Source organism: Mirounga leonina, unplaced genomic scaffold, assembly GCF_011800145.1.
Source record: "Mirounga leonina isolate KUSES-001 unplaced genomic scaffold, KU_Mleo_1.0 Mir_180, whole genome shotgun sequence".
Classification (NCBI taxonomy): domain Eukaryota; kingdom Metazoa; phylum Chordata; class Mammalia; order Carnivora; family Phocidae; genus Mirounga; species Mirounga leonina.
In genome coordinates, this window is record NW_023270469.1 from 11,574,948 (window position 1) to 11,602,627 (window position 27,680).

General features: G+C 45.4%; 1 protein-coding gene across 4 annotated transcripts in view; it reads left to right on the forward strand.

Annotated features, from left to right (window-relative positions):
• The window catches only part of ADAT1 (adenosine deaminase tRNA specific 1), a 24,221-nt gene extending 336 nt beyond the window's left edge, over window positions 1–23,885 (forward strand). Inside the window, exons 2-11 of one of the 4 annotated variants that reach the window (XR_004682843.1) lie at window positions 9–75; window positions 2,953–3,141; window positions 3,337–3,405; window positions 4,550–4,604; window positions 5,056–5,186; window positions 8,424–9,027; window positions 10,698–10,843; window positions 12,479–12,578; window positions 21,444–22,643; window positions 23,646–23,725. Coding sequence is in view for 3 of the 4 variants with exons in the window: in XM_035024748.1 (XP_034880639.1) it covers window positions 9–75; window positions 2,953–3,141; window positions 3,337–3,405; window positions 4,550–4,604; window positions 5,056–5,186; window positions 8,424–9,027; window positions 10,698–10,843; window positions 12,479–12,578; window positions 21,444–21,530; window positions 23,646–23,778 (1,581 nt within the window). In the remaining variant the exon portion in view is untranslated. Of the gene's footprint in view, window positions 1–8; window positions 76–2,952; window positions 3,142–3,336; window positions 3,406–4,549; window positions 4,605–5,055; window positions 5,187–8,423; window positions 9,028–10,697; window positions 10,844–12,478; window positions 12,579–21,443; window positions 22,644–23,645 lie in introns of those variants that run through there. The other 3 variants (XM_035024748.1, XM_035024749.1, XM_035024750.1) reach the window with 3 other exon arrangements.
• Window positions 23,886–27,680: the final 3,795 nt, after the last annotated feature.

The window sequence follows — 27,680 nt, forward strand, 5'->3', positions numbered from 1 at the left end:
CCTGTCGGGTAACCGGCCGAATGGGCTCCACCCCGGCTCTAGAGCCTTCCGAGAAGGGGCTGCGGCTGTGGCGGGGTGAGTGCGAAGGCCAAAGCCTTTTCTCCCTGGCAGCCGACCTGCCTTAACTTTAGGAAGTGGGTTCTTAAACGCTTTTTGCAAGTGTTGCAACATGCGGTCTTGTGGGCAAAGAAATGCCTGTTTAACCGAGCTGTTGTTTCATATGAAGTTATGAACCTAAGAGTGGATTTGGAGATTTGGATTTTAGTGGACCTAGTTTAGCAAAACATTGATTCATTGCAGCTCCTGTGCACGCTCACCCAGACAACTACGTGAATGAGAGGATGGAATAGTTCTGGGCTGCATCATCTTAGGGAGTCAACGTTACTTCTGGCAGGTTCTGTCTTCCCTAGCTATTGTGGTTCATGGTATGTGCCTCTGGCTTGATTGCACGTTGATGCCTTGAAATGAGAAGGGAAAATCCCTTCCAAATAGAGGATTCTAGGATCTCCCATGCTTTTCTTTTGCCTGGAGAGATACATGGCCTCCTGATTCTGACTTTAAAGTCACAGTTTATGTCAGTTCCTGCCAGATTCTGGTTTTCCATCACTGTGGTCTGATTTACCATGACCATTTATTGCAGCAGCAGGCCTCCACATTAGAACTCTTAAGATTTTTTATTTATTTATTTGAGACAGAGAGAATGAAAGACAGAGAGCATGAGAGGGAGGAGGGTCAGAGGGAGAAGCAGACTCCCCGCCGAGCAGGGACCCCGATGCAGGACTCGATGTGGGACTCGATGCGGTGCGGGACTCGATGCGGGACTCGATCCCGGGACTCCAGGATCATGACCTGAGCAGAAGGCAGTCGCTTAACCGACTGAGCCACCCAGGCGCCCCACATTAGAACTCTTAAAAGATAAACTGAGGCATATTAAAAATTTTAAGTTTTGGGGGAGGGCAAAAACAAATTCCAGTTAGGCAGCACCAAACCAAAAGTGGTTAGGAACACTGCAGATCAGAGCTAGGGGAGAGACTTACAAAGAGTGTAGCAAGAAAGGAAATTACTTGGTTGCAAAAGTTTAAGCCTGGGTTGGCTGTTTGTGATTGGTTATCCTTAGTGTTTTGCTTTTTTTTTTTTTTTAAGATTTTATTTATTTATTTGACACAGCGCACAAGCAGGGGGAGTGGCAGGCAGAGGCAGAGGGAGAAGCAGGCTCGATCCCAGGACCCCGGGATCATGACCTGAGCTGAAGGCAGTTACTTAACCAACTGAGCCACCCAGGCGCCCCGTGTTTTGCTTTTTTAACTTAGAGGCATGTACAGACTTAGATCATGGTTTGCTTACATAGGCCACCATAACATTAGAGCCGCATCAATCTAATGGCCTTGTTTAATTTAACTCAATGCTGGGGGCTCATTGTAGAAATAGCAGTTTTCAGAAGCTGCATGCATTGGGACTCAGTAAAGCCTTTTTTAAAACAACAACAAAAAATGCTGAGCTGTATCCATCACCATATGATCTCATTCTGCTAAGAAGCTTTTCATACATTTGAGTCCAAGTGAAATCATTGAGTGAGCAGAGACAAGAATAGAAGAGTTTCCTAGCGAAGTAGCCTCTCAGGTCTGGTCTGCTTAATGGTTTTTTATTCATGGCTTTACATTGCCGTTGCAGCTCCCTTGCTTCCCAAGGAGCTCAAGACAATCAGGAACATGAAATGTTCCTTTTTTTGGAATATTAATCATGGTTGACAGTAACAGTGCTTAACGTTGTAGCAGTTGCTTTTTATGTATATTACTTAGTCCTCACAATAACCCATAGATTAAATACTACTGTTACCCTATTTTAACAGATAAAGAAACAGGAAGAGAGAGGTTAGGTAATCTACCCAATTGGTAGCAAAGTCAGGATTATAACGCAGAAAGGGTAACTCCAGCGCAAAATCCTGTGAGGAGAACGCTCGACTGATGAGAAAGCTCTGGGCTGTCACTTCTCCCACCTGCCTCATAAAACGTTATAGGAGAAATTAAAGCGTTTTCTTGATGGGGGTCATCAGTGGAGATTTATTAGAGGGAGATAAAGAGTCAGTCTTCTGGGATAAAGTCGGAGAAGAGAAAAATAAAAGGTCTGAAAAAGAGGATGGAAAAGAAGACCATCTGCCCAGAAAGACAAACCATATATGGTTAGAGTCTGCCCAAAGGCAGCTGAGGTCTGCAGTACCTGACGTGCTACTTCCAAATGAAAATTGGAGTAGCAAGGATATTTCCCTCTCATGCGCTTTTATTTTTGTAGTAGGTTCAGATTCATTAGATACATGTCAGATGTCCAACATTTAAAAAGAAACAGCTTTAAGAAATAGGGTGTCTTCTGGGGTTGGTGGAATCTGGGACTTAGTTGATCTTTCCTTAAAAATGAAAAGGGGAGGGGCGCTTGGGTGGCTCTGTGGGTTAAGCCTCCAACTCTTGATCTCAGCTCAGGTCTTGATCTCAGCGTCACAAGTTCAGGCCCCGCGTGGGGCTCCACGCTGGGTATGGAGCCTACTTTAAAAAAGGGGGGAGATGGGCACCTGGGTAGCTCAGTTGGTTAAGCGACTGCCTTCGGCTCAGGTCATGATCCTGGAGTCCCTGGATCGAGTCCCGCATCGGGCTCCCTGCTCGGCAGGGAGTCTGCTTCTCCCTCTCCCACTCCCCGTTTGTGTTCCCTCTCTCGCTGTGTCTTTCTCTGTCAAATAAATAAATAAAATCTTTAAAAAATAAAAAAATTAAAAATTAAAAAGGGGGGAGAGGGGACAGGGAAGTAGTAGAAGAAAATGACCATTACAATTCCAGGTAGAAAAACCTCTGTATGAATGCAGTCCGGCTACCCTGAAAGCTTGTTGAAGCACCTGGGCAAGAGTTGTAGCATCTTGCGTTGGTTCTCTTTTCTGTACTTCCAATGGCTGTGGTTTTTGATCAGGCTCAGCACTAACTCAGACCATGTGGACCGCAGATGAGATTGCCCAGCTGTGTTACGAGCACTATAGGACCAGGCTGCCCAAGCAGGGGAAGCCTGAGCCCAACCGTGAGTGGACATTACTAGCAGCCGTGGTGAAGATAAAACCTGCAGCTGACCAGGCCTGCGGCGGCACTAACAAACCAGCACAAGGTGAGGCCTTTTCACCTCCCAACGCTCCCTCTCCCTGTCAGAGATGGTAGGGGAACTGTTCATGGCCGGGCAGGGACAGTCCTGGCTGGTGTCAGCTGCAGTGGTGGGCAGTACTTGCAGTGGGAGCTGGCGGTGCTCGAACCACATTTGACATTTTATAAGAGCTCACCTAATGATTCATTCTTTTCCTCTCAGTGACAAAGGAAGTTGTCTCAATGGGAACAGGAACGAAATGCATAGGCCAGTCCAAAATGAGGAGGAGCGGTAAGCCTGGGTAGGGTTTAAACAACGCCTGTCTAGGGAGCTTTGGCAACCACCCTGCATTTTGTCCTTTCCTCTCTTCCTGTTAAAGGGGCCACATCAGGGGCGCCTGGGTGGCTCAGTCGGTTGGGCGTCTGCCTTCAGCTCAGGTCATGATCCCAGGGTCCTGGGATCGAGCCCCACATCGGGCTCCCTGCTCCGCGGGGGGCCTGCTTCTCCCTCTGCCCCTCCCCCTGCTTGTGTTCCCTCTCTTGCTGTGTCTCTCTCTGTCAAATAAATAAATAAAATATTTTTTAAAAAGGGGGGGCCACATCACTGAGGTGGCTGACCTTTCCATTCCCCCTGTCACTCCATTGGGAAGGACAGTACTCATTTTAAGAATCGGAATACACAATGGAGGCAAAGGCCACCAGGAACATGCTTTCTGCATAGATTGGAAGTTGGCCAGTATTTTCATGCGCAAAACAAAAGTTCCCTGGACTTAGCTGCTCCCCATTAGGTCCAGGGCCCCCCAAGAGCAATCTCGAATTACATGGAGATTTGGACACCAAAAAGACTGGAAATCCCTTAGAGATCTGGCATCTTCACCTCCTGCATCCAGTTAGCAGATTGCTTCCCAAGTTTGCTTTCCCCATTTTCCCAGCCTTGCCTTCTGTGTGCCAGGACCACTGTGGATTGAGTTTGATGGAATTGTATCACCCCATGCTCAAGTGTGATATCAGGGTACTAAAGACTTGGATCCCTTTCCTCCAGCTATTTTCCTATAAAGCAGTCGTTCCCAGCTATGGGGAGATTTTTGTCCCCCAGAGGACATTTGGCAGTGGCTGGAGACATTTTTGGTTGCCACAACTCAGGGGAGGGCGATACTATACTTCCTGCCTCTGGTGGTAGAGGCCAGGAATGCTACTAAACATCCTACCTTCCACAGGACAGAGCCTCACAACAAAGAATTTTCTAACCCAAAATGTCAGTAGTGCTGAGTTGAGGAACCCCTGCATTGCCATCAGCGATTGCAGTACTTCCTGACAGTCCTCCAGGAGCTACATGGCCGTCTTGGCCGCCGGGGGAAACCGCTGCGTTCTACTGCTAGGAAACAGGGCCTCTCCAGGTTCTGTATGTCTTCACTAGTGTCCTGTCTTTGCCATAGGAGACATCCTCAATGATAGCCATGCTGAGGTCATAGCCAGGAGGAGTTTCCAAAGGTAAAGGCACATCCCCAGAGAATGTGACTTAGCCTGCCATGGGGAGCCCCAGAATTTGCATTTCTAATAAACTCTCAAGTAACATTGATGATGTGGGTCTGTGAACTACACTTTGAATAGCCCTGGTCTAGACCGTGGTTCTCGTGCTTGATTTGCATCAGAATTATCTACATTTATGAAAAACCAGATTGCTGGGCCCTCCGCCGGAGATTCTGATTCAGCAGGTCGGGGGTGGGACCTGAGAAGTTGCGTTTCTAACAAATTTCAGATGATGCTGGTTCAAAGGCCACACTCCGAGAATCACTGGTCTAGATCATTCTCGTAATTCCAAATCACTGCCAGTCCCATCAGTCTCAGTAACTCTTTCTTAGAAAGTCATCAACCAGCCAGAGTGTTTCCCTTCACCGCAGAGATTGGCTGTTCATTCTGATAACACCTTGTGCCCCATTAGGTACCTTCTCCATCAGCTCCACTTGGCGGCCGCCCTGAAGGAGGATAGCATCTTTGTCCCCGGAACTCAGAGAGGGCTGTGGAAACTCAGACCAGACCTCTTGTTTGTGTTTTTCTCCAGCCATACGCCCTGTAAGTATAGTCAAGCCTTTGGATTAATGTTACGTTGTCTGTTTACTTATGTCCTCTTATCCATAGATACATTTCTCAAAAAAGCTCTTCTGGCTGCAGTGTAGCTGCAAACAGTGGACAGTGCCTTTTTCTGAACAGGCCATGGTGCCTGATCACTTCTCCATCAAGGAGCAACATTGCAGTTCTCGATTCCCAGTTAGGATTGGGAAGCTTCAAGCTGAAACCCCACAAGGTCTGAAACCATCAGTTGGGCTTAGAAGTCCAAAGCCTTGAGTTCTATAGCGATTTATCCTGAAACTCATTCTGTTCATTCATTCAACAGATATTTTCTACTACTTGTCAGTTACAGTATGACATTGGGTATATGGCAGTGAGTAAGACTGGTCCCTTGCGTAGCCTCATAGAATCCTTTCTGGAATGTGGATCTAGTCATGATCAGTTCAGTTAAATTTTGATGAGTTATAAGGGGATGTTCAGGTGCTGTGATTGCATCAGGCAGGAGGACCAGACATAGCCTAGGGGTGACCACTGTATATTTATTTGTCTTGAAAATGGAGAATAATTTCTACTCCTTTTAGATAGCAGCTTAGGAATGGTAGTAAAATTTCCTTACCCTAAAACCTTTGAAGTAAGGATATAATATTGTCCTGTAAGTATTAAACTTTAAAACTAATACATGCAATTAGAGCAGATATAGGTAATGGCTCCGAGGAGACAGAAGAGCTGTCAAGACTTGATCATAGTTCAAATCAGAAATATAATGCAGCTTAAGGAAGAATGAGTCTATCAGAAAAGAATTGGTTGAGTCAAAGGCCAGAAAAATTATATACAGAGATAGGCAGGACTCATCCGTGCTTTCTTATGAGCAGCGGATACCCTGGTCCAAAAAAGGATGTTTCCTAACTCGGTGCTTCTCAAACTATAATATGCCTATGAATCACCCACAGATCTTAATAAAATGTGGATTCAAATTCATTAGGTCTGGGATGAAGCCTAAGATTCTGCATTTCTTTTTTTTTTTTTTTTTTTTTTTAAGATTTTAGTTATTTATTTGACAGAGAGAGACAGCGAGAGAGGGAACACAAGCAGGGGGAGTGGGAGAGGGAGAAGCAGGAGAGGGAGAAGCAGGCCTCCCGCAGAGCAGGGAGCCCGACGCGGGGCTTGATCCCAGGACCCTGGGATCATGACCTGAGCCGAAGGCAGACGCCCAACGACTGAGCCACCCAGGCGCCCCAGATTCTGCATTTCTGACCAAGTCCCCATGATGTCAGTGGTGTTGGCCTGTGGACCACACTTTGAATAGCCAGGGCTTGGCTGATCCAATGGCGGGTGTAGCTTGTGGAGAGAGAGATCTGTGGATCACAGCTAGCCTGACCAACTAATTAGACCACATAAATCTGGTCTACAGGTTGGTCCATAGCCAAATGGGAAAAATCAGGACTATAGTGAGTTTTTCAAAAAGCTAATTTCTTTCCATGGAAAGGTTACGAGATTTTTATCTTTTTATTTTAAATAGTGGCAATTAGGAAAAAAAAATAGTGGTAATTAGGATTTTTAAAGATCTTGCTTGATGGAATACAAAATTGATCACCCCCTCTGTTGATCATAAAATCTGGAAATTTTACTGGTCTGTGAAATCAAAATCTAGAACTACTGACCTAACTGCCCTGGGCGAATGGGTCATCTTTTGAACTGTGATGCCCATGCATGGTTTGTCTGCAGGAGGAAAGGACATTACATGGAGAACGTGACTGTCCATCTCCCTTTGCCTTTAGTCCTCATTACTAATTGATAATTTGGTGCCTAGGTTAGCTGCTTCAGACTCTTACTTGTGAGTTTTATTAGCATGAGTCAGCATCTAGAGTTTAGGCATCTGTCTGGATCAAATCTCCGAGCCTTCAGAGTGGGAGGTGGGCCCCAGTCAGTTCTCCAAAGTCACTGTCACCTTGTGAGGTCTCTGGAACTCCACCAGCCAGCCTTTCTGGCAACAGTCCCACTTCTACATCTCTTGCCTTTCCCACTCTTAGGTTATAAAAGACTACAGATGTATTATTTACACACTTTAGAAAAGCAACACACTAGGTTAGTGTTTGAAGAAGTAGCTCCTTTCTCAAGGGGAAGCTATGCTTTTTACTAACCTCTGGTTTTCTGTTATTCTGTTTAAGCACAGAGTTAGGTCAGAATTCTCTGACCCAGCACAGGGAAACACCACTTGTATAATTCACTGCAGAGTCTTTACTGTGAAGATATGCACATAAATCTCCAAGATGGGGAAATTGGGAACATTTTTGCCAAAATATTTAACCATGAAATCAACCTCCCACTTTAGTTTTCCAAAGCATCTCACGGGATAACATTCCACATAATGCACTTGGGAAACTGTGCTCATCGTAAACCAAGGGTTCTCAACTCAGGACAGTTTTGCTTCTCGGGACATTTAGCAACATCTGGAGACTTTTTTTTTTTTTTTTAAGATTTTATTTATTTATTTGACAGAGAGAGACATACAGCGAGAGAGGGAACACAAGCAGGGGGAGAGGGAGAGGGAGAAGCAGGCCTCCCGCGGAGCAGGGAGCCTGATGCGGGGCTCGATCCCAGGACCCTGGGATCATGACTTGAGCCGAAGGCAGACGCTTAACAACTGAGCCACCCAGGCGCCCCTGGAGACATTTTTGATGGTCAGACTGGGAGGTGCTATTGGTACCTAGTAGGTAGAGACCAAGGAGCTGCTAACCATCCTTTGATGTAAAGGATAGCCCCCAAGCAAAGAATCATCTGGCCCAAAATGTCAGTACTAGGAACGTTGACAAACCCTGTTCTAAGCTAGTGTTTCCAAAAATTCCTGTGATGAGAACTACCTGGGATCTTTGTTAAAGTATTCTGCTTTCCAGATCCTCCCCACCGCAGAGTTTCTAACTCACTGGGTTTAGGTAGGATAGAGCCACAAAGGATTCTTACTCAGGAAATTTGGGCAAGTGTTCCTAATTCATCTCAGGTCAGCTAAGAAAATAGAATTAAACTTTGTTTCAGACAGTGGTTCCCCTGTCATCAGAATGACCTGGAGAGCTTATTAAAATACACACTGCTGCAGACCACCTCCAGAGTTCAGACTCAGCAGGTCCACTGTGAGTTCCAAGAATTTGCATTTCTAACAAGTTCCTGAGGGATGTTGATGTGGCTGATCCGGGGGCCTCACTTTAAGAACCACTGGTTTTTAAGGGGTTCCTTCTCCTGCAGGTGGGGATGCCTCCATCATTCCAATGCTTGAGTTTGAAGATCAGCCCTGCTGTCCTATCCATAGAGATTGGGCCAATAACCCATTAGTAGAAGCCAGTAGTGACCTGGAAGATCCTGAAGATAAAAAGAAATGTGAAGACTTGGGTAGTCCTGTGACCAAAAAGATGAGGCCTGAGCCTGGGATTCCTGACATTGTGGCCCACCATCAGAGTTTTGGCCATCAGGAAAGTGGCCCAGTCCCACCAAGTGTCAGTGGCTCTCATCTTACTGCAGAGGAACTGGCCACTGTCACCGGAATGGCCCCCAGTGGTGCCAAAGTAGTGGACGTTTATAGAACCGGAGCCAAATGTGTGCCGGGAGAAGCTGGAGACTCGGGGAAGCCTGGTGCTGCGTATCACCAGGTGGGGCTGCTCCGAGTGAAGCCCGGCCGGGGAGACCGGACTTGCTCCCTGTCCTGCAGTGACAAGCTGGCCCGGTGGAACGTCCTCGGATGCCAGGGGGCACTGTTGATGCACCTTCTAGAAGAGCCCGTCTACCTGTCAGCCGTGGTGATTGGGAGGTGCCCATACAGCCAGGAGGCCATGCAGAGAGCTCTGACCGGGAGGTGAGCAGGGAGGGAGGTCGAAGCAGTCTGAGAGGATGTCCAAAGAGCCTTTAAAACATCTATACGTTTTGATCCAGCGGTTCCATTGCTAGGAATTTGTCCTAAGGAAATAAGAAAGCGCTCAAATGTTTAGCTTTGTGTGTAGTCATGTTTAAGAAAGAAAAGAAAACTAGTGAAATGACCAGCAGTAGCTTAGGTGATTTTTGTTAAAACTAATATTGACGAATGTTTGACCTGGAAAGATGCTCATAATTTTTAAAGAGCAAGTTAAAAGATTATGATGAGTTCGTGTTGGTCTTAAAGTATATATGCACATAGAAAAAAAATTGTGGGAGGATATACACCAAGATATTGGTATGATTATCTCTGAGTTGTGATATTTTGGGTTTTTTTTCTTCTTTGTGGTTACTCTGTTTTTTAATTTTTGTGCAATGTACATATATATCACTACTGTAATTTTTAAAAACCATCAACGTCAGTGTCTTTGAAAGATTAAAGACAAAGGATGATCACTCAAATGTGGTCTTCCTAAGGAAGGGCAGCCAAGCCCAGTTAAGGCTATGGTAAATGAGGGCAGAGTGAGGCCATGGCCAGGGGAGGCCTCTCATGTCGGATGCACTGCTCCCAAGGCCGAGTCCGGGGAGCACACTCACTAATTCCACTCCAGGGGGGGTGTACCCAGGAGAAATGAAAACATGCATCCACATAAAAACTTGTACGTGAATGTTCATAGCAGTACCAGTCACAATAGCCACAAAGTGAAACAGTCCAAATGTGCATCAGCTGGTGAATGGATAAATGAAAGGTGATAGACTGTTACACTGGGTTATCAGCCCCAAAAAGGAGCAAAGGCTGGCTCAAGCTGCGACATGGATGAGCCTTGAAAGCTCTGTGCTAAGTGGCAGGAGCGGCATAGCGTATGATTTCACGGTGTGAAATGTCCAAAATGGGCAAATCCAGAAGTAGATTGGTGGGTGCTGGAGAAGGGCGTGGGGAGTGACTGCTGATAGGTGCAGGGTTTCTTATCAGGGGTGAAAGGTGATAAACTTAGATTGTGGGGACAGTGGCACAATTCTGTGAATATAGTAAAAAAAAAAAAAAAAGAACCCTTGAATTATACATTTAAAATGGATGAATTCTATGGTATCCACTATTTCCCAATAAGATGTTTTCAACGAAAGCACCCCTATGCCCAAGACATTTTCTGTGTTTTCCATGCTTTCCCTATTCTGAGGCTTTAGAGCTGCTGTCCACTTGGTTCCAGAGCAGTGTCAATGTTGGCCTCTAGATGGTATGAAAGACCCAAGAGGGAAAAACGAAGCTTTTATATTATAGGAGAGTTTTGGTTTCTGGTGTGTTTGGAGGATTCCTTAGGAAGCAGATGCCAACAAGTTAATATTTCTGTTTAAGGGTTTGAAATCTTTCAAAGCCAGTACCAGGACTGGAGTTTAGAGTCCCTGAAGTCACTGAGAGGTGGTGACTCAGCTCACCGTTTTCACTTCAGAGAGATAGGAAGGGATCTTCCTCCGGCTGTAAGGCTCACATGATCTCGATTCTCTTCTGTCACACCCTCTCACCGAGACTCAGCGGTGGTGAAGGGGTCCACGGGCCTAGACACTGTCTTCCTCGAGGAGCATGCCCAAACTGAGTGCATTTTCCCTCACATTTAGGTGTCGGAATGTCTCAGCGCTACCCAGAGGCTTTGGAGTTCAAGAAGTGAAAATAGAGCAGTCAGGTTTCCTGTTTGAACAGAGCCGCTGCGCAGTGCAGGCCAAAAGGGCTGACGGCCCGGGCCGACTTGTTCCTTGTGGTGCAGGTAAGGTATCCGCGCTCTGCTTGCCCTGGAGTAACTTTTCCCCAGACTGTGAAATGGCCTGGGAGGGGTTGCATCCAGCCCCAGGAAGGCAGCTTGTTCCCTGAGTCATCAGTAGTGTAGGCTTGACCACCCTGAGGCAGGTTCATGCTCGAGCAACTTTCTCATCCTGCCTTAGCCTGAGGTTCTTCGTCTTCAGATAAGAATATCATTTCTTGGGCGCCTGCGTGGCTCAGATGGTTGGGCGTCTGCCTTCGGCTCAGGTCATGATCTCAGGGTCCTGAGATCGAGTCCTGCATCGGGCTCCCTGCTCTTTGGGAGCCTGCTTCTCCCTCTGCCTCTCTCTCTCTGTCTCTAATGAATAAATAAATAAAATCTTTTAAAAAAAAAAAAAGAATATCATTTCTTAAACATTTAGTCCAATTAATAAAATGGGCAGAAGGCATGAACAGACATTTCCTCAAAGAAGACATCCAGATGGCCAACAGACACATGAGAAGATGATCAACATCACTCATCATTGGGGAAATGGAAATAAAAACTACAGTGAGATATCACCTCACACCTGTCACAGTGGCTAAAATCAACACAAGAAACAAGTGTTGGCAAGGATGTGGAGAAAAAGGAACCTCCTTGTACTGTTGTTGGTGGGAATGCAAACCGGTGCATCCACTGTGGAAAACAGTTTGGAGGTTCTTCAAAAAATTAAAACTGACCTATGCTAGTAATTGCACTACAGGGTATTTACCTTAAAAGTACAAAACACTAACTCAGAGGAATACTTGCACTCCTATGTTTATTGCAGCATTATTTACAATAGCCAAGCTATGAAAGCAGCCCAAGTTTGCATCGACTGATGAATGGATAAAGAAGATGTGGTGTATATACACAGTGGACTCTTGCTCAGCCATAGAAGAAAATGAAATCTTGCCATTTGGAACAATGTGGATGCAGCTAGAGTGTATTATGCTAAGCAAAATAAGTCAGAGAAAGACACACCATATTATCTCACTCATATGTAGAATTTAGTAAACAAAACAACTAGCAAAGGGGAAAAAGACACAAACCAAGAAACAGACTTTTTTTTTTTTTAGATTCATAAGACAGAGCATGCACAAGCAGGGGGAGGTGCAGAGGGAGAAGCAGACTCTCCACCAAGGAGGGAGCCCAATGTGGGACTCGATCCCAGGCCCCAGGGATCATGACCTGAGCCAAAGGCAGATGCTTAACTAAGTGAACCACCCAGGTGCCCCAAGAAACAGACCCTTTAACTCTAGAGAACAAACTGATGTTATCGGGTGGGAGGGGTGAAAGAGGAGATGAGGATTATAAGAGTATGCCTATGATGAAAAAAATATGTCATGTTCTTACCAGGATTGTTATGAGGATTAAATGAGAAATCCTGTTTCATGCATTGACTGTGTGCCCAGCATAGAATAGGGGCTTAGTGGTTATTAGGTCTTCTAATGAAGATGATGAGTGATGAACCTCTTTATATTACTAGATTCTGGAGGCCAAGCATCAGAGTGGCAGCCATTGACTCTGATCTGGAGGGAGAGGGAAATATTTTTGTGAAAACACTTCTGACGTTCACAGGAAACTGAACAGTTTTAACTCCAGAATCTTGTCTTTTCGTAGCCATCAGCTGGAGCGCAGTTCCTGAGCAGCCACTGGATGTCACTGCCAATGGTTTTCCGCAGGGAACAACGAAGAAAGCAATCAGGTGCCTTCAGGCCAGGTACAGCCATATTGGGGCAGAAGGAGATGGTGGTTGTGCAGGCACTGTTTACCACTATCTAATTCCAGAACATCTTCATGACCCCAGAAAGAAACCTTGAACCTGTTAGCAGTCATTCCCCAGGCCCTACTCCAGCCCCTGACATCCATGAATCGGCTTTCTGTCTCTGTGGATTTGTCCATTCTAGACATTTCACTACATGAAATCATATAGTATGTGGCTTATTTTACTTAGCATAAGGTTTTCTTTTTCTTTTCTTTTTTTTTTTTTAAAGATTTTATTTATTCATTTTGACAGAGACCGCGAGAGAGGGAACACAAGCAGGGGGAGTGGGAGAGGGAGAAGCAGGCTCCCCACTGAGCAGGGAGCCCAACGCGAGGCTTGATCCCAGGACCCTGGGATCATGACCGGAGCCAAAGGCAGACGCTTAACGACTAAGCCACCCAGGCGCCCCTTAGCATAAGGTTTTCAAGGCTCATCCCTGTTGTAACACGTATCAGTCCTTCATTCCTGTATACCATTGTGTGGATCTGACTACTGCTTTTTGTTTATCCATTCTTCCATCGATGGACATTTGGGTTATTTCACTTTCGTGCTATTAGAACTGGTGCTGCTGCGAATTTTTATATAATGAGCTTTTAGGTGGACATACGTTTTCAATTCTCTTGGGTATACCTTGGCGTGGAATTGCTGGGTCCTATGATAACCCTGGGGTTTTTTTCTTTTTTGAGGAATTGCCAAACTGTTTGCCACAGCACCTGCACCATTTTAAACTCCTACCAGCAATGTATGAGTCTCAATTATCCTACCTCCTTTACCACACTCATTATTGTCTGTCTTTTTTATTGTAGCCATCCTAGTGGGTGTGATGTGCTATCTCATTGTGATTTTGGTGTGCCTTTCCCTAATAAGTGTTCATGCTTCTTTTGATGTTGAGCGTTTTTTTCATATCCTTATTAGCCATTTGTATATCTTCTTCGGAGAAATATCTATTCTGATCCCTTTGCCCGTTTTTAAACTTGGTTTATTTATCTTTTTATTGTTGAATTAAAAAAATTTTTTTTTAAGATTTTATTTATTTATTTGAGAGAGAGAGAATGAGAGACAGAGAGCACGAGAGGGAAGAGGGCAGAGGGAGAAGCAGACCCCCTGCTGAGCAGGGAGCCCGATGTGGGACTCGATCCGGGGACTCCAGGATCATTACCTGAGCCGAAGGCAGTCGCTTAACCAACTGAGCCACCCAGGCGCCCGAATTGAAATATTTCTTTATATAATCTGGATGCTAGTCTTTTATCACAGACATATTTGAACATATTTTCTGCAGTTCTCTGGGTTGTCTTTTCACTTTTTGAAAGGGTCCTTTAAAGCACAGAAGTTTTAAATTTTGATGAAGTCAGTCCGTTTTATCTTTTTTCCTTTGATGGTTTGTGCTTTTAGTGTCACAGGTAAGAAACCATTGCCTGATTCAACGTCACAAAGATTTGCTCTATTTTCTTCTCATGGTTTTATAGTTTTAGCTCTTAGGTTTATGACTTTGACCCATTTTGAGTTAACTTTTCTTTAAGGTGTGAGGAAGGGGTCCAACTTCATTCTTTTGCACGGGGATATCCAGTTGTCCTGCTGCCATTTTTTTGGAAAGACTGTTCTTCCCCCTGGAAGATTTTGAAAAGAACACTTTCTTGGGCTTTACCACTAGGGATCCTGGTTTCATTAGGTGAAGCTTGGAACCCAAGAATCATTTGTGAAGCTCCACAGTGATTGGACTGGCAAAAAGGGCACCATGAAAGCAGGATTTTTTATCTTCAAATTGGCTTTTACTGAAATGTAGAGCATGAGGTCTGCTGGACATGGGACTCCCTTTGTATTTGAAATTCATGCATCCGCCTTACTGGTTTTTCTTTTTCTAAATGTTCAGATGATCCCACTCTGCTTTTCCCTCCCAGTAGTCTTTAATAGCCTGAGGGTGGGAGGGGCTGCAGGGGAATGGCCTCTCCACCAAAGGCATTTACATCTCGGGTCAGTGAGCTGCCCCTGAGTGACTTTTATAGGATCCCACCATTTACAGGTACAGTTAACCCTTGAACAGTGGAAGGTTTAGGGGCGCTGATACCCCTTGCGTTTGAAAATCCATGTATAACTTTTGATTTCTCAAAACCTTAACCACTAACAGCCTGTTCATGACTAGAAGCCTTACTGATAGCATAAACAGTTGATTAACATGTATTTCATATTCTGTATATATTGTATACCATTTTTTTTTTTTTGAGAGAGTGCACACATGTGCATGAGTTGCAGGGAGGGACAGAGGGAGAGGGAGAGAGCATCTTAAGCAGGCTCCACACCCAGCGTGGAGCCCATTGTGGGGCTCCATCGCACGACCCTGAGATCATGACCTGAGAAGAAATCAAGAGTCAGACACTTAATTGACTGAGCCACACAGACACCCCCTTATATACTATATTCTCACCATAAAGTAAACTAGAGAAAAGAAAGTGTTATTTAAAAAATTACAAGGAGGGTGTCTGGGTGGCTCAGTCGGTTAAGGGTCTGCCTTCGGCCCAGTTCATGATCCCAGAGTCCTGGCATCAAGCCCCCGCATCTGGTTCCCTACTCAGCAGGGAGTCTGCTTCTCCCTCTCCCTCTGCCCTCCCCCCTGCTTGTACTCTCTCTCTCAAATAAATAAAATCTTTAAAAAATTATAAGGAAAGTACACTTACAATACTGTATTTATTGGAAAAAATCCTGTGTAAGTGGACCCTGTGCAATTCAAAGCCATGTCATTCAAAGGTCAACTGTAGTTCTTTTCACTCTGAGTTGTTTTTCCATCTCTTTACTATTTCCTCATAAAAAGTTGTAATTAAAGTTTACAGGTGGATTTGTTTCTTTTTGATATGCTTATTTGCCGGCCCCAACACAGACAGCAGTAACAACTTACATCTCTTTAGACTTTTATTTTTTGTGTATTTTTTTATTATTATGTTATGTTAGTCACCATACAGTACATCATTAGTTTTTGATGTAGTGTTCCATGATTCTTTAGACTGTAAAAGAGAAAGTTTTGTTCTTCGCAGCCACTAACCAGGGTTGAAATGGCCTAGTCTGCAGAGTGAGTGACAGTGACAAAATTAGGGGTGGAGATTTTGGGTCAGTTTCTCCCCAAGCGTCTCCAGGCTTCGGGCCACTGTTTACATCTCTCAGGGGACTAGCTGTTAGCCACAGACCAGGGTGTGTGGGCAGGGCGGGTCGTACCTTCACAGGGACCACATTTCCTGCAGAGTTCCGGCTCTGTGCACAGGCCGGCAGCAGCCCCACCCACCCGGCTGTGGCTGCGGTTTGTGCTTTGCTCTTTGCTCGGGTACCAGTGCTCTTCCCTAGGAATCCACGCCCTCTTTTACCTTCAGAGCTCAGCTCATCTACCCCTGCCTTCTGGCTCACAATTACCATCCTCTTTTCAAATTCCTGTAGTGCTGTTCTCCCGGCTTGTCCCAATACGTTGGTGCTCTCTGTTGACTGGGAGCACCTCACGTTCCCACACTCGCTCTGTCTCCAGTTATCCACATGACTTTGGACGGCCCAGTTGCTCTCCAGGCCTCCGCGCACGCGTGCGTCTCTGTGAAATGAGGATGTTGGAGTAGATGATCTGAGGTCTCTGACAGGTTGTAGATGTCTCTCCGTTTAGAAGGCAGACTCCGTACAGGGAGGAAGTGGAGGGGGGAAAGAGCAGAAGCTTTACGGTTCAGGAGACATATTTAATTCCTAGTTCGCTTTCTCCCCAGGGTGTGACCTTGGGCACATTACCTCTCTGAGCCTCCGTTTCCCCACCTGTAGAGCAAGGGGAACTAAAAGTGTGTTTCACCCGTGAATGTGGTAGAAGTGCCGGCAAATGTGGTGCAGGCTTGCAGCAAACACCTTGTCAAGATTGAGTTCCCCTTCGCTTGTCCAGAGAAGCGTCATACTCTGTGTGGAAGAGTCAGTTTCTTCTGTTCTAAAGACTCACAGGGTTTCTCATTGCTCATTCCCTCGTGCTGGCATCCTGGGACCACCTTCTTTAGAACTGTGGGGAATATGAATGTGGACTGCAACATTAGAGACATTTAATATACTAATGCAATAGGAAAAGAAAATATTTCATTTAAGTCCTTGTGTTCTTTTACACACAATGCAATAATAACAGACACCAGGTAAAGGACCCTCATTTTCAAGAAGCTTCATTTTACTCTTTTCCCTTAAGTGTCAAATTCTCTTCCCATCCCAGAGCATCCCGGAGAGATCATTACATGCCTCATTGGATTATAAAAGAAAAGGATGAGGGATTAAAAAAAAAAAAAAAGACACCTAAGTGCATCTGAGTTTGTTAAAGATAGGAGATAGGGCCAGATTAAGAATACCAATTAGGGGAGCCTCTGTGACTCAGTCGGTTAAGCATCTGCCTTCCACTCAGGTCATGATCCCAGGGTACTGGGATCGAGCCCCGTGTTGGGCTCCCTGCTCAGCAGGGGTCTCCTTCTCCCTCTTAGTCTCCCTCTATGTCCTCTCCTCTCTCTCTCAAATAAATGAAATCTTGAAAAAAAAAAAAAAAAAACAATGTAAATGTGTAATCTCTAAGAGATTATACATGTGTGTATAGCTTTCCTGGCTCTTTGATGCACCAACCAGCAATGTTAACCAACTCACCAGGAAGAACCTAGTATCCAAGAGTGTAATCCTTGCTGCTGAAAGGAACCCGGGCTCCTTGGAGAGAGGCGGCTGCCAGGATGGCTGTGGATGATTGTTGTGCTCCATAGATGACCTGAGTGGTTACTAGTGAGTAGGTCTTGTTGATGGAGGAATTACTAGTATGGTCACTCTGTTCTGCTGTTGAATAAATCTTCAAAAAGGTCTTATCTCTCTGGAGGGAGCTCTTTTTGCCGCAGAGGAGAGGTTCCCAGCATCCCCCTTCTGTCTTTATAGGTATGATACCTTAGCATTACTCACAAGGCGATTGACTTAGGCTAAAAACATTGATAAGAGAAAGGGCTGTTTGTTCCTCCAGAGAGAAGAATGTTGGAACCATTTACAGAACTGGTCTCAAGAAGCTGTTAAGCTCACACTGATGGCTTCTTACAGTGACCCTGGAGGCCTTGACATTTCTCTACAATGTTGGTGGTAAATCGAATCCTTTAGGGCTCCTTCCAGTGCGGTTTAAGTGATGTGTTTCTTTAACAAACCTTGATGTGGAGCCATCTCCAGCTCCAGATGGGCACGGTTGATTGCTAAGGTTTCTTGTTTTGGTGGATGCTTCATTAATGCTCTGTAAAAATAAAGCCAGATGCATAGTTGCACATCAGTGGCCCCTGGGCTGTAGCAAAAGTTTCAGGGGTCACCTCTCAGTGTTTCAAGGGGAAGCGCGAGCATCTGGGCAAGACACTAGTTTATTTTTGCTGATTTATTTTGCTGATTCTGGGTGGGTGAGGTGGGCAATGGAAATGTTGAGTCTGTAAGACTGTCTAGGCTTCCTGAACAATAAGATGTGTGGTCCCGTCTCCTAAAATGATGAAACAGACTCAGAAATACGAGAACAAACTGGTGGTTGCCAGAGGGGAGGGAAGGGAGGGGATGGGTGAGAAAAGATGAAAAGGATTAAGAAGTACAGACTTCCAGGGGTACCTGGGTGGCTCGGTTGGTTAAGCTTCTGTCTTCGGCTCAGGTCATGATCTCAGGGTCCTGGGATCGAGCCCCACATCAGGCTCCCTGCTCCTCTGGGAGCCTGCTTCTCCCTCTGCCCCTCCCCCAACTTGTACTTTCTCTCTCTCTCTCAAATAAATAAATAAAATGTTAAAAAAAAAAAAAAAGGACAGACTTCCAGTTATAAAATAAATAAGTCATGGGGATGAAGAGTACAGCATGGGGGTACAGTCAATAATACTGTAATAACTTCGTGTGGTGACAGAAGGTAACTATGCTTACTGTGATGAGCATTTCCTAACATATGTAATTGTCAAATCACTACGTTATACACCTGAAATTAATATAATATTGTAAGTCAACTCTACGTCAATTTAAAAAAATTGCCATGGGGCACCTGGGTGGCTCAGTTGGTTGAGTAGCTGACTCGATTTCAGCTCAGGTCGTGGTCTCAGGGTCCTGGAATTGAGCCCTGTGTTGGGTTGTGTGTGTATGCACGTCCGTGCGTACTCTGTCCCCCTCTCTCTCAAATAAATAAATAGATCTTTAAAAAATAATCACCATCTTGGAGGTTAGCTACCACGATGCTATTTTAAGGAATTTCTTTTTACTTCATTTTCTGGTCACTGCTGTTACAGTTATTTGTTTTTCCCTGTTGCAGTTAATGTTTGTATCCAGCAACCTTGTTCACTCTTATTATTATCCTAATTTATCTGGAAATCCTTTTGCATTTTTTTTCAATGTAAACGATCTTTTGCAAATAGTATTTCCTTTCCAACCCTCCATTCCTTTAATTAATTTATTTTTTTCTTGACTTGCTATCCTGGCTAGAACTGACAATGTCACAAACATCAGCAAATAATGACTTACTCCTTTTATTTCTTGTCTTACTGGCCAGAACCTTCTGTGTAACATTGGATAAAAGCAGTGCCCTTATCTTATTCTTGATTTTAAGGACATGAATTTGCTGCAGGTTTTTATAGACACCCTTTTTGGACGTAAATACTGTCTTTCCTCGTCCTCATTTGCTAAAAGGTTTTATTTTTTTATTTTTTTATTTTTTTTTTTTTTAAAGATTTTATTTATTTATTTGAGACAGAGAGAATGAGAGAGAGAGAGCACATGAGAGGGGGGAGGGTCAGAGGGAGAAGCAGACTCCCTGCCGAGCAGGGAGCCCGATGCGGGACTCGATCCCGGGACTCCGGGATCATGACCTGAGCCGAAGGCAGTCGCTTAACCGACTGAGCCACCCAGGCGCCCTGCTAAAAGGTTTTAAATCATTCTGTGGATCTTGAACTCTAACAAATGCTTTTCTGAATGTTTTTTCTCACAATTTTTTTTTTTTTAAGATTTTATTTATTTATTTGACAGAGAGAATGAGAGAGAGCAAGCACATGAGAGGGGGGAGGGTCAGAGGGAGAAGCAGACTCCCTGCCGAGCAGGGAGCCCGATGCGGGACTCGATTCAGGGACTCCAGGATCATGACCTGAGCCGAAGGCAGTCGCTTAACCAACTGAGCCACCCAGACGCCCTCTGACAACTTTTTAAAAAGATTTTATTTATTCATTTATTTCAGAGAGAGAGAAGGAGAGCACGAGCAGGGGGAGGAACAGAGGGATAGGGACAAGCAGACTCCACACTGAGCATGAAGCCCGACGCGGGGCTTGATCTCCCAACCCTGAGACTATGACCTGAGCCGAAATCAGGAACCGGCGCTTAACCAACTGAACCACCCACGCGCCCCCCTTTTTTTATTTTTTAAGATTTTTTTTATTTATTTGAGAGGGAGAGGGAGTTTCTCACAATTATATTACATTTCTCCTTTAATCTGTTAACAAAATAAGTTTCATTAGTTTTTTGGCTCTGGGTTTTTTTGTTTGTTTGTTTGTTTTTTAATGTTAAAGGAACCACATATTGCCAGGCACCAATTGCCACTCGAGCTCAGTTAAGGCCCAGGGGGAGCAGCTTGTGAGGGCTCAGGGCCCCCTGCTAAGTAGCCTAGGTGCCAGCCAGGTGAGGGAGCTTTTTGACAGACCGGACACTTCCCTATTTCCCATATCCCCGTTTGGCCACAGTGTCCAAGCTGATGATACAGTCTGTGAGAACGGCAAAGGCTCTGCTGTGTAAAGAGGAGATTGCCCCTTCTTGGCACACATGCTTCCCTACTCTAAATCAGCTCATGAACTGTGAAAGGGAGGGAAAGGAGGCGTGGATGGCATGGAGGGGCAAAAGCAGGAAGGCCCCGGTGGGCTGGTGGCCAGGTGGGCTGGCCACATTCACTTCCCCTGATGTTCCAAACTATGGCCTGCATGAAGCTTCGTGGTAGAAGCAAAGGACTGGCCTCAAAGGCCCACAGTGCCCAGAGGAGAGTCAGTCCAGTGCTCGTCCAAGTGGAATTTAGGACCGCAGTTCGCACAGGGAGCAGCACTCGAATCTGAAACCGTTGCAGTGTCTTGAGCAGTATTACCCACAGGGCCAGCTCCCTGGAAAAGAGGTAGCCTGGTGTGGCTGGTAGGTGTCCTGGGGGGAGCTTAGTAAAGCCACTTCTGTCTTTACCCCACTTGAACCTGTCCCCTTGATGATTTCACCGCTGATGACACTTTTTTCTTTTTTAAGATTTTTATTTATTTATTTGACAGAGAGAGAGAGACAGTGAGAGGGAACACAAGCAGGGGGAGTGGGAGAGGGAGAAGCAAGCAGGCTTCCCACCAAGCAGGGAGCCCGATGCGGGCCTCGATCCCAGGACCCTGGGATTATGACCTGAGCCGAAGGCGGACGCTTAACGACTGGCCACGCAAGCTCCCCCTGATGACACTTTTTTTTTTTTAAGATTTTATTTATTTATTTAACACAGACAACGAGAGAGGGAACACAAGTAGGGGGAGTGGGAGAGGGAGAAGCAGGGAGCCAGATTCAGGGCTCGATCCCAGGACCCTGGGATCATGACCTGAGCTGAAAGCAAACACTTAACAACTGAGTCACCCAGGCGCACCCCCTGATGACACTTCTTAAGATGAGATTCCTTTTTTTCCCCTCACCCAAATCAGGTCTAGATGTTCTTCATGTGAAGAACAGGTGGAAATGGGGGCTCTGGCGCATTCAAACCTAAGAAAGCTCCGTGTGAAGCCTGGCATCTCTGATAGGGGCTGGTACATGTTAAACACTTCTAATAAACCCTCTTTGTCATCTGTTTCCAAACAGATCCCGGATCAGCAAAGTGGAACTCTTTAGATCATTTCAGAGACTGCTAAGCAGTATTTCAGAGGACAAGTGGCCAGACTCCCTCAGGTGATGCTGTAGACACCATGTTGTTTCGAAACTCTAGGAAGCTTGGGGTTAATTCTGGCTTACGAATGGCAGGAGTCCGTGGGCACTTAATTACCACCCGTGCACTCCTCTCTCCCTGGGGCTCTGATTGCAAACTCAGATGTGAGGTGTGCAGGGTGGGTTGCTTAGTCGTGCAGAGTTACAGAGGACTGGAGCGGGGGGACTTGGGGCTTGGCCCGTTCCAGGCTCTCCTTTCACCTTCCTCCAGAGGGAGAGCAAGGCAGATACATGAGTGTGTGGGGAGCAATAACGTCTGTTAGGAACATCACTCTCTTCTCTTTCTCTTTTGTTCACATCAGTGGTTGTGAGCTGCAGCTTCACGACTGAAATTGCTTCCAAGCAGGAGCATAGAGAACTCTAAAACTGCTCTGGGGGCAGGTGGGTGGGGGCAGTTCAGACACTAAATACCCAAGGTCATTGCCCTCACTTCCTACACAGACGCAAGCTGCTCACACTTCCGACCACTGCCTACAAACTCAGGGTTTCCCACTACCCCCTTAGGTTCATTTGTTCTCTGGAACAACTGATGAATTCAGGAAAGCATTATACTGAACAATTACTTTGTAATGTAAAGAATATGAATCAGGACCAGCTAAAAGAAGGGACACGTAGGGCAAGGTCTGAGAAGGTCCCAAACAACTCGTCTATGTCCTCAGGATGTGTCACCACCCCCCCCCAGCACATCACTCTGTATCTCCAGCCAGAAGGGGGACCCAAGTTTCGGTGTACAGAGGTTTTACTGTGGTTTCATTACGTCAGCCTGACTGAATAGTTTGCCACGTGATGTGACTGAACTCATTCACCATCTCCCCCTCAGGTCAGGAGGTCAGACTGATAGCACAGACCCCACTGGACTCTGTGGTTAGTCTTTCTGGCATGGCCAGCTCCATCCTGATCTGTCTCAGGCCCACCAGGAGTCGCCTCATTAAGTGTAAACTCAGGTGTGGTCAGAGGGGCCCACCATGAAGAACAAAGACATTCCTACCCCCGGGGAAATTGAGAGGGTGTGGTGGTTCCCTCGCAGCAACTGGCAACAAGACCTGCCAAATTCTTTATCGTACAGCCATGGGGAAGGTAAGGTATTGCTAGAAACTTCTCTATGAAGAAGTTGGCCCCTTGTTAACTACCGTGCATACTGCAGTCGGTAATGATGTCCTGCAGTCAGTTTGGTCAGTGGTCTGTTTGCTCATTTTTTGTCTGGAAAAATGAATCAAACTGACCAGGGGGTTCCAGACATTTTGTGTGTCAGTGAAAACAAATCTGAACTAAGATCAGGGGAGACTTTATTCAAAAGGATCATTGCAGTTAGAGAGGGGCTGTTAAAGCCACAGCAGGACTGATGCCAAAGCGAGGACACGGAGGTCGTATGGTTTGTAAGCGTCTAGGGCGGGCGGGAAGGAGTCTTCCTTTCTGGGGAGCAGTGAGCAAGGCTAGAAAGAACCGGGCAGGGAACATGGGATGCACAGTCAGTGTGAGGGGACAGGTGGATAGGAAATGTCTTTTCTTGAAATCAGTCTGTTCTCGGTGGGGTGGGGGGGTAGTTTGTTAAGAAGGGGTCACTACACATTCTGATGCGCACTCACGCTGAGGAGGGGTCAGAGTTCAGGGCCTGGGAGAAGGACAGAAGCATAACTAATGTTGGTCAAGGAAGCAAGAATTTTGTCCAGATTGGTGTGTGGGTAGTTCAGCTAGTCATTGAGACAGAATGGGAGTTTGGAGGGTCCGTCATAGGTAGACCTAAGGGGCATCCATGAGTCTTATAGGGAAGGGGACTTCTTTGCAGTAAGCCATTTCCCAGAACACTTTAAACCAAAAAGTAGTTATTCCTGTTTTATCTGATTCCACCAGGAGCAGACAAGACTAGCATTGTTTATTATCACTTGTTTCAATTCATGTTGCTTTCTGGTGAATTTCCTGCAATGGAGAGAGAGTTGCTATAGGAAAGCATACCAAAATCTTCCCGTTCCGAGGTCTGTTCCTAGGTCTCTGTTAGAAATCTGTCCGGCTGCTGGCTCAGTTGGCCACCATGCTGAGCTGATCCCTGAGAGCCTGTGTGCTTGCTGGTGTGTGCCTTAGGATGCGGAAGCTGGAGACGTACCACGAATACAAGGAGGCTGCATCTGCTTACCAGGAAGCCTGGACTGTGCTTCGAGAGCAGGCCTTCGGATCCTGGATCAGACACCCACCGGATTATGACCAGTTCAAATAAGAAGGGCAAACTGCAACACGCTTGTTGGCAGCAGAGTGTTTTCCAGCTCTTCATACTGGACTGCTGCTTCCTTTGTTTTCTTGCGGCCTTAGCGTTTCTTGCGGCCGCGTCAGGGAAAAAAGAAAAAGAAAAGGTCTGCTATCTACCAGAGCGACCTATCTCTTCGGACAGAATTCTGGATCACGGAACAATCTATCCTTGATTGAAGTAGCTCCCTCTGCTAACATGGCATCTGGCTGATGACCTTGGCATCTGTCCTAACTTGTGTGTTACTGCTTCTCTAAAATATGGAATAAGAATTTGGAATGTGATGCTTTAAAAGGATTCTGCAGTAGCTCCATTCTGTGTGTTCCTACATTGATTTGGCAGGTATTTATGGGGCTGAGATGATGCTCAAATCTCTGCAAGTTTTAGAGCTTCCTTTGGCGTAGTGGACATGTTTTGTGTACCCAGCCTTTCTTCCTTGGGGGAGCCACCCTATCCTGCTCTGCCCATGGAACTTGGTTGAAGCAAACCTTACTCCCTGGCTGTAGGAATGGGAGCCAGCCCTGGACAGTCCCGGAACTGTGTGAGAGCTAGCAAGAAAGAGTCTCTCTCCTCTTGTACCAGGAACTGTAAGGGCCACCACACAGAGATGCGGGCAGCTTGAGCATGAAGGCAAGAACGAAGGAAACCGAAATCGCTCCCGTGACCTTGTCCGGATGCCAGTGCCCACCGTGGACTCCAAGTATGTGAGATAAAATTGTATTGTTGTTTTCATTAAGCCTGGTTGAGTAGATTTTCTGTGGCTTTCAACTGAAAGAGTTCTGCCTAAAAGGCCAACAGTCAGTATAGCGGATCAGCAGCAGACCTAGCAACCCATCTGGTTTTAACCAACATCTGATATTTAACTCTCAACCTCTCCACACCCTAAATTACTGACAGAAAGGGAATTTCTCCCTGTTGGGATTATTCAAGATCCTTCTCAAAGTTCTTCAGCATTTTTGTATAGCTTTTTTTTTTTTAAGATTTTTTTTTTTTAACTCAGTTAACATATCCTGTATTATTAGTTTCAGAGGTAGATTTTAGCGATTCATCGGTAGCATAGAATACCCAGTGCTCATTACATCGGGTGCCCTCCTTAATGCCCAGCCCCCAGTTACCCCATCCCCCCACCTCCTTACGATTTTATTTTTAAGTAATCTCTGCACCCAATGTGGGGCTCAAACTCAAAACCCCGAGATCAAGAGTCATGCACTCCCATGACTGAGCCAGCCACGCGCCCCGTCATTTTTGTATAGCTTTGAATGTTTTTTTATTTTATTTTTTTAAAGATTTTATTTATTTATTTGACAGAGACATATAAATGTTGAAGGAACACAAGCAGGGGGAGTGGGAGAGGGAGAAGCAGGCTTCCCGCAGAGCAGGGAGCCCGATGCGGGGCTCGATCCCAGGACCCTGGGATCACGACCCGAGCCGAAGGCAGACGCTTAACAACTGAGCCACCCAGGCGCCCGCTTTGAATGTTTTTTTAATAACACCTTTATTGGAATATAATTTACATTCCATACAATTTACCCATTTAGAGTATACAATTTAGTGGCTTTTAGTATATCCACAGAGCTGTACAACCATCACCACAATCAATTTTGGAACATTTTTGTTACAAATTTGGGTGGAGGGGACACCCATCAACCCAGTAGGGTACCCATTTGCAGCCACTCCCCATTTTCCCTCAGCCCCACCCCCACCCCAGCCCTAGAGCAACCAGTGGTCTCCTTTCTGTCTCTAGGGATTTGCCTACTCTGAACATTCCATGTAACTGGAATCATAGAATATGTGGTCTTTTGTGACTGGCTTCTCCCACTGAACGTAATGTTTCCAAGATTCATGATGTGGTAGCCCGAATGAGTAGCACAAATTGGTCCTGTATTCCTTTCTACGGAATAAAAGTAACATCCAGTTGCATGGATGCATCACATCTTACTTATCCAGTCATCAGTTGATGGGCACTTGGGTGGTTTCCACTTTTTGGCTATTGTGAATAGTGCTGCTATGAACATTCTCGTACCAGTTTGTGTGTGAACATATGTTCTTAAAATTTTTTTTAATGACAGAAGTAATACATGTTTGTCCTAACAAATTATCCTTGAATTTTTTTCCATAAGAAATGTTTTATTTTTTTATTATTTTTTGAAGATTTTATTTATTTGAGAGAGAGTGAGTGAGAGGGAGAGAGAATTTGAAGCAGACTCCGCACTGAGCACAGAGCCCGACATGGGGCTTGATCCCACAGCCACGAGATCACAACCTGAGCTGAAACCAAGAGTCGGACGCTTAACCAACGGAGTCACCCAGGCACTCCAAGAAATCTTTGTAGATAGCAGGAAAGAAAGGCAAAAGCACCACTCCCTGAAGGCCAGGCTCTCCCATATGCTGCTTTAATTGGGGAGATTCTTTGCCTGACCGCAAATCCCATGTTTATGAAGGCAGTTAAGGTAACAATTAGCAGGAGCTGTTATCCACAGAAGATTATGCCTCTCTCTGTCTCTTGAGATACTATTTAAAGAATAAAGATTGCCTTCGGCTCAGGTCATGATCCTGGAGACCCGGGATTGAGTCCCGCATCAGGCTCCCTGCTCGGCAGGGAGTCTGCTTCTCCCTCTGACCCTCCCCCCTCTCATACTCTCTCTCTCATTCTCTCTCTCTCAAATAAATAAATAAAATCTTTAAAAAATAAAAAAATAAAGGATAAAGATTTATATGAGAATGTAAGGAGGGTAATGTCTTTTTATTCTGAAGTTTTATGGTAAATTTGTCAAATCAGTACCAAAAAAAACCCTAGACACAAAAACCACCCCTACATTTAGACTTCAGAGCAAAAACTGGGAAAACCCTGAAAGCTTCATACACAAGGCAGCTTCACCTTGGGCTCCACCTGTTTTCTCAAGACCTGAAAGGGGTGCTCAGACATCCAACTTCCTGCATTTTACTTTAATCTCTTAAAACCCTTATAACCTCACCTATGCCTTAAAATCACCTCTCTGAAATATTGGCAGGTTCTCAGATTTCATACATTTATTTATTTATTTATTTATTTTTAAAGATTTTATTTATTTATTTGAGAGAATGAGAGAGAGCACATGAGAGCGGGGAGGGTCGGAGGGAGAAGCAGACTCCCTGCAGAGCAGGGAGCCCGATGCGGGACTCGATCCAGGGACTCCAGGATCATGACCTGAGCCGAAGGCAGTCGCTTAACCAACTGAGCCACCCAGGCGCCCTCAGATTTCATACATTTAATTAGAACATGTAACTGGTTCTAATTTTTATTTTTTATTTAAATTCAATTAAATAGCATGTTAATTAAATTAATTAACATAATTAAATTATGTTAATTTATGTGTATTATTAGTTTTAGAGGTAGAGTTCAGTGATTGATCAGCCTTTTTTTAAAATATTTTATTTATTTAAAAGAGAGAGCAAGAACAGGGTGAGGGGCAGAGGGAGAAGCAGGCTCCCCCCTTAGCAGGGGACCCAGTGGGGGGCTTGATCCCAGTATTCCAGGATCATGACCTGAGCCCAACCAACTGAGCCACTCAGGTGCCCCTTATCAGTCTTATAAATACCCAGTGCTCATTACATCACATGCCCTCCTTAATGCCCATCACCCAGGTACCCCATCCCTCCCACCCGCCTCCCCTCCAGCAACCCTCAGTTTGTTTCCTATGATTAAGAGTCTCTTACGGTTTGTCTCCCTCTCTGATTTCGTTTGTTTTATTTTTCCCTCCCTTCCCCCATGATCCTCTGTTTTGTTTCTTAAATTCTACCTATGAGTGAAATCATATGATCGTTGTCTTTCTCTGATTGACTTATTTTGCTTAGCATAATACCCTCTAGTTCCATCCACGTTGTTACAAATGGTA